Source organism: Frankliniella occidentalis, unplaced genomic scaffold, assembly GCF_000697945.3.
Source record: "Frankliniella occidentalis isolate FOCC.00 unplaced genomic scaffold, Focc_3.1 Scaffold134, whole genome shotgun sequence".
In the NCBI taxonomy this organism is placed as follows: domain Eukaryota; kingdom Metazoa; phylum Arthropoda; class Insecta; order Thysanoptera; family Thripidae; genus Frankliniella; species Frankliniella occidentalis.
This window is the reverse complement of record NW_026267261.1, coordinates 592,105-597,254: the sequence shown is the minus strand read 5'-3', so window position 1 is coordinate 597,254 and position 5,150 is coordinate 592,105. Positions and strand designations below refer to the sequence as shown.

General features: G+C 41.0%; 1 protein-coding gene across 2 annotated transcripts; it reads left to right on the top strand.

Moving 5' to 3' along the window:
- Positions 1-3,719: 3,719 nt before the first annotated feature.
- Positions 3,720-4,795, top strand: LOC127750119 (uncharacterized). 2 transcript variants are annotated; one of them, XM_052270699.1, is made up of 2 exons: positions 3,720-4,238; positions 4,332-4,795. In XM_052270699.1, the coding sequence occupies exons 1-2, from the start codon at positions 4,232-4,234 to the stop codon at positions 4,709-4,711; spliced, it is 387 nt and encodes a 128-aa protein (XP_052126659.1). In that variant the 5' UTR covers positions 3,720-4,231; the 3' UTR covers positions 4,712-4,795. The 2 variants fall into 2 exon arrangements, with proteins under 2 accessions (XP_052126659.1, XP_052126658.1); XM_052270698.1 differs by having other exon boundaries at positions 4,317-4,795.
- Positions 4,796-5,150: the final 355 nt, after the last annotated feature.

The window sequence follows — 5,150 nt, the reverse complement described above, 5'->3', positions numbered from 1 at the left end:
ACAAGTACAAATTGACACTCATCTTAAATACAGATGGTGTTAGCCTTCATTCAAGTTCAAAGGCTAAGTTTTAGCCCTTAATGTTCACCATCATGGAAGTTCTGTCACAGTTCCAATTTGAGTGAGGTGGGTTTGGTTTAACAAATCTAGATTAGCAGGTCCAAGCTGGGCACCACCATTGGAAAGGACAATATTTTAAGAATTGAAATTAATTATTAATAAAGTTAATTAGAAGAAAAACAGTAAATTTAATACAGAGCACAGAATTATTTAATTGATCATCAGAAGACAATACAAAAACAAAGGACACATTCACAAAACACTCTTGCAGATAAACAAACCCAACAGGTAATTGAAACAAAGCCGAACCACATTCATTAGAGCCACGTTCAAACAAAACGATTTACGCAAGAAAGGGCGTTGGAGAATTGATCACTAATCTCATCATGCAAACGATGAACTATTATAGCCAAGTTAAAACAAAGTACATGTAACAGAGACACGAATACATTTGTTATATTCTTGAAATCAAGAATCAACACTATACGAGTGAAATCTCACAACTGAACAGCATTCAACACTTTAAACCTTTTACACTACTTCATACAAGCGAAGAGACGTTGAACTGATGAACCACATTTATACAAATGTACAGCAACAACAAAGGCAAAGTCCTAATACAAACTCTATACAATCAGAGTAACACGGGTTAACACACTGCAAGAATACACACTAATTACCTGGGCCCAGACATGAAAATTATGGTGACATCACACACACACACACACACATTACATACAGTAGCGAGCAGCACGCTCACTACCAACGAGTCCAAGGGGGAACCCTAGCCGAGCCGAGCACGACCGACTTGAAGGGCTTGACAGAGTTCATGATGATGTTGACGGTGAACATCCCGGAAGGCAGACGGAGGGCGCTTAGCACATGGTTACCACGAGCAGGGCGGGCCGATCAGGGGCAGCTTCGCACCCGGACAAAACACCCTGGACAAACAGGTCACATTAACATTTGCGCTGGACCGTCGGGACGCAGCCAGACTCCTGTCGCACACCCACCTTTCGGGTGTTTGACGACGACAACCACATCATGTGTTGCACCGATGGCGAGGGCTTCACCGCAGACAGCGTCGCTCTCGACGTGTACGAGCTGACGACTCAGGAACGACTGCCGCAGCGCCCAAGGTCAACATCAGCCGGACCGATCTGATTCTTCTTCCTACTCATCTTCCCTGCGCCTCTAGCCGAGGGAGCCCGATGGTGTCGGAGGGGTTGCCTACTTCACTGGCGCTTGCCACGGGAACCGTGACAGTTCCACCAAAACTTCGCTCATCATTTACTATTGTGTGGGGTATTTGGTTTGACAAAAAGTACAAACCTGACATGAACTTGTTCCTCAAACCTTTTATCGTTCCTCTTGTTAAACTTCATAAAGATGGTGGTGTTTCATGGAAGGATCCTGTGACTCGTAACTCATGTTAGCCCTGTTCGTGGTCCCCTTATAGTGGCTGATGCGCCAGCAAGAGCTGCAGTCCTGAAAAGGCAAGAACATCAAGCAAAGTACGGCTGTAACACCTGTTAGCAGAAGACTAGTAAACTACCTGCACCTCCCCCCCACTGAACCAGGCGAAAAGAGGATAAGGAGGAAAAGGCGCTTTACGTTTAAAGAAGAAGCTGCCATGTTAAGATCAAATGATCGAATGCTTGCATGTGGAAGAGTAGGTACTTCTATTGCACCAAAGAGAGGAATCGAAGGTTTACCTGTGATAAAAGATATACCATCTCTTGACCTTTCAACTTGTGTTGTAGCCGAATGTATGCATTGTGTTCTATGTGGTGTAGTTCGACAAATAAGTTCATTGTGGTTGTTTGAGAAAGGTCCTTGGTGCATGGCAGATCATTTAGTTGAAATTAACAGATTTCTGGATCAGGAAATACATCCATCAGACAATGTTTCAAGGCTGCCTAGATCTTTTGAATGTTTTGCTCAAGTTAAAGCTAATGACTTCCGCTCATTTCTGCTTTACTTTTCACCTGTCATTGTTACTCCTTATTTGAAGGATGAGTACCACCAGCATTGGATGCGTTTTGTTCAGGCCATTTTTTTTTTACTTCTAACAGAATCAATTTCTGAGAATGATTTACTAGTAGGTGAAACCCTCCTTCGCTTATTTGTTCGTGACAGTAGCCAACTATATGGTGATGAGAATTATGTTTACAATGTTCACAAGCTACTTTACCTAGTCCTTTATGTGCGTCGTTGGGGTCCTCTATGGTCCACTTCAGCTTTTACCTTTGAAGATGTCGATGGTACTCTTGCATCCATGATACATGGCTCCAAAAATGAAGGCAGAGAGCTCTAAAACCAGCTGACTCTTGCTCAGGGAAACCATATGTTGAAGAATAAGATTGCAAGTGATACCTTAATAAGTAATGGTGTATCTGTTTTAGGGAAACCCCTTGCCCGTAATTTAACAGAGGTGGAAATGGCTTGTCTTCAAGAATTGAATACAGATACAGAAGGTCTCAAATGCTGTGGGAGAGTTTTAGTTGGAAGGGAACTATTTTCTTCTGAAGAGTATAACAAGAATTTCACGAGACGTAATTCGTATGTGGAAATCAAGCATGGTGCTCGGAATGTGTATGGTCGAATTGCTTTCTTTTTTAAATGTTCTGACTCTGTCTTTTGCTTCCTGTCTGTGTACAAAGTTCTACATGCAAAGTTTTTCACCGAGCTTCACTTACTCGAATAGCTCACATCATTCCAGTTGAAGACAGTGGAGAATTAATTGTGTGTAGGGTGAAGGACATCATTCAAAAACTTATACAAGTGGGAAATTATCTCTGCTTCAGACCTAACTCTATTGAAAGAAACCTTTAGACCAGTAACCGTTTGTTTTTAGTATGGTAATCTGATCTAATATGACATATATGACACTATTCTCACTCAACTTTCAATTGTAACAATTAACTTTTATTTGATATTTTTATGTCTAAGCTATTGGCTTATTTTTATTATCATGAATGGATCACCTTTTAAAGGTATCATTTGCTAAAAATCAGTAACAGAGTATATGTGAGTGCGTTTTATTGATATTTTGTATCTTTATAACAAAGTTTTCACAAAATCGAAAACGCCCTTTCTGTTTGTCTTAACAATTCCTATCCCACCGCACCACCACATTCCGCGGCCATGGATGCCCTAAAGTCGCGCTTTGGCAAAGCGGACATGGTTGTCATGGAAACCCTGCGGAAATAACAGTGAGGCGCCATCTCATCCAAGAATCCAGACGAATCGCAACACGCCCGTGATAACAGAAGCTGCGTGTGAGGGATGGCTTATGGTACGTTTTGTTTTATAGTAGTATACGTTGGCGGAGGGCACCTGCCTTCTTTGCCTCTTCTCCCGGCGCCGGTCAAATGGAGTTCCCGATATCATTTATGTGGTTCATACACGGAGATTCTCACGTCATGTATGAAGTTACAATTGTAATATATGGTGCAAATATGAAAAAGATTACGTCATATATGGGTTTTGCGACATCGTATATGGGGCTGGTATTGTCATCCATGTCGAATATTACGTCATATATGGACTGTGGTACACCATATATGGAATTGAATTCGTCATACATGGGTTTTGCGACATCGTATATAGGGCTGGTATTGTCATATATGGTACATATAAGGAGGCCCCCACCCCCAATCCATATATGTGTCATATATGGAGCTGATTTCTTCATATACGATGCTGGTTTGTACATATATGAAGCATATATGGACCCCAGGTCGTCATATATGGGAATTACCCCATCATATATGCATCGTATATGAATCATATATTCACATATATGGAACATATATGAGTCATATAGGAAACATATATGATCATTTTCTCGCGGGAGATCGCTCCTAACTCCCCTCGGGAAAAATTTATTGCTGCATCTGACACTTGCAAGCCTATCAGTGCCCGCCTTGGTGAATGTAGCACCCAACAGTTTCATGAACGCCATTTGATCCTCAAAACTCTATTTAAGATGTGGTGTGAAGGCAAAGAGGTCGTGTTGCTTGAAAAGTCAAGTAAATTTTTCACCGAAATGTCTAAGTTTCAGTTAGTAAACAAAACTGTGTTTACATTACTTTTTTTATGACAAGAGACGAATCCATCCCCCTATTCCCTCACTCCATGTGTTGTGGAAATTTTGAAGACAAATGGAATGACTGGTACGTAATTGCCTTCACCTTAAAATTTGTTTGTCACATTATATTTTAACCAGTCTTACTTTTTTTTTTGACTTGAAGGTGCAAACTCCTCAGCTCTTGAAAACGCTGGTCTCGAAACAGCTGTTAAAGACAGTCAGGATAGAACTCGAGAAGAGGCAGTTGTCGGAAGGGATGGTATAGAAAAAGCGGCTATAACTGGAGATGCAGATGTCGAAACAGATGTTATAGACAACGAGGATAGAACAGAAAAAGAGACAGATGTCGACAGGGATGGTAGAGACATAGATAGTGGAACTGAAGAGGAAGATGTTGACATGTATGGTAAAGACAATGAGGATAGAACAGAAAAGGAGGCAGGTTTCGAAAGGGATGGCAGAGACCCTACGGATAGAACTTTAGAAGCGACGGATTCAGAAGAGAGGGACACGAGAGATGAAGACACTGCAATTCCAGTCATAGTTATTGGTAAGTAGTGGAGGTGGTTCATTTGAAGTGTTGAGCCAATCCTAAAATCTAAGTCTAATTGGGCTGGTATTAAAGTAACTCCATTGTTTAAAAATTTCACTGTAAAAAAAAATAGAGGGAATTTTCCCCTCTCCGCGTGGCAACGCTCCTTTGCCATCCCTAGTAACACAAAACTGTCGCACATAGTGTTATTTTTATCTATCGTCGTATTATTATGACGATAACGAAAATCCAAAAGTGATGGCTTTTCCATAGTCAGACGATTGTTGCTGGTCTATCAAATTTAAACCATCTACCATTTTGTTGTACTTTTATCGATTCCTGATCGAATCCACAACAGTGGTATTTTGCTTCCATTACGATAGCTGGCCGATAAAGAATTTCGTTTCGAGGAAAAAAGATAGTATACCGATAGAATCATTTTTCTCATTTCGTATATCGCACCGA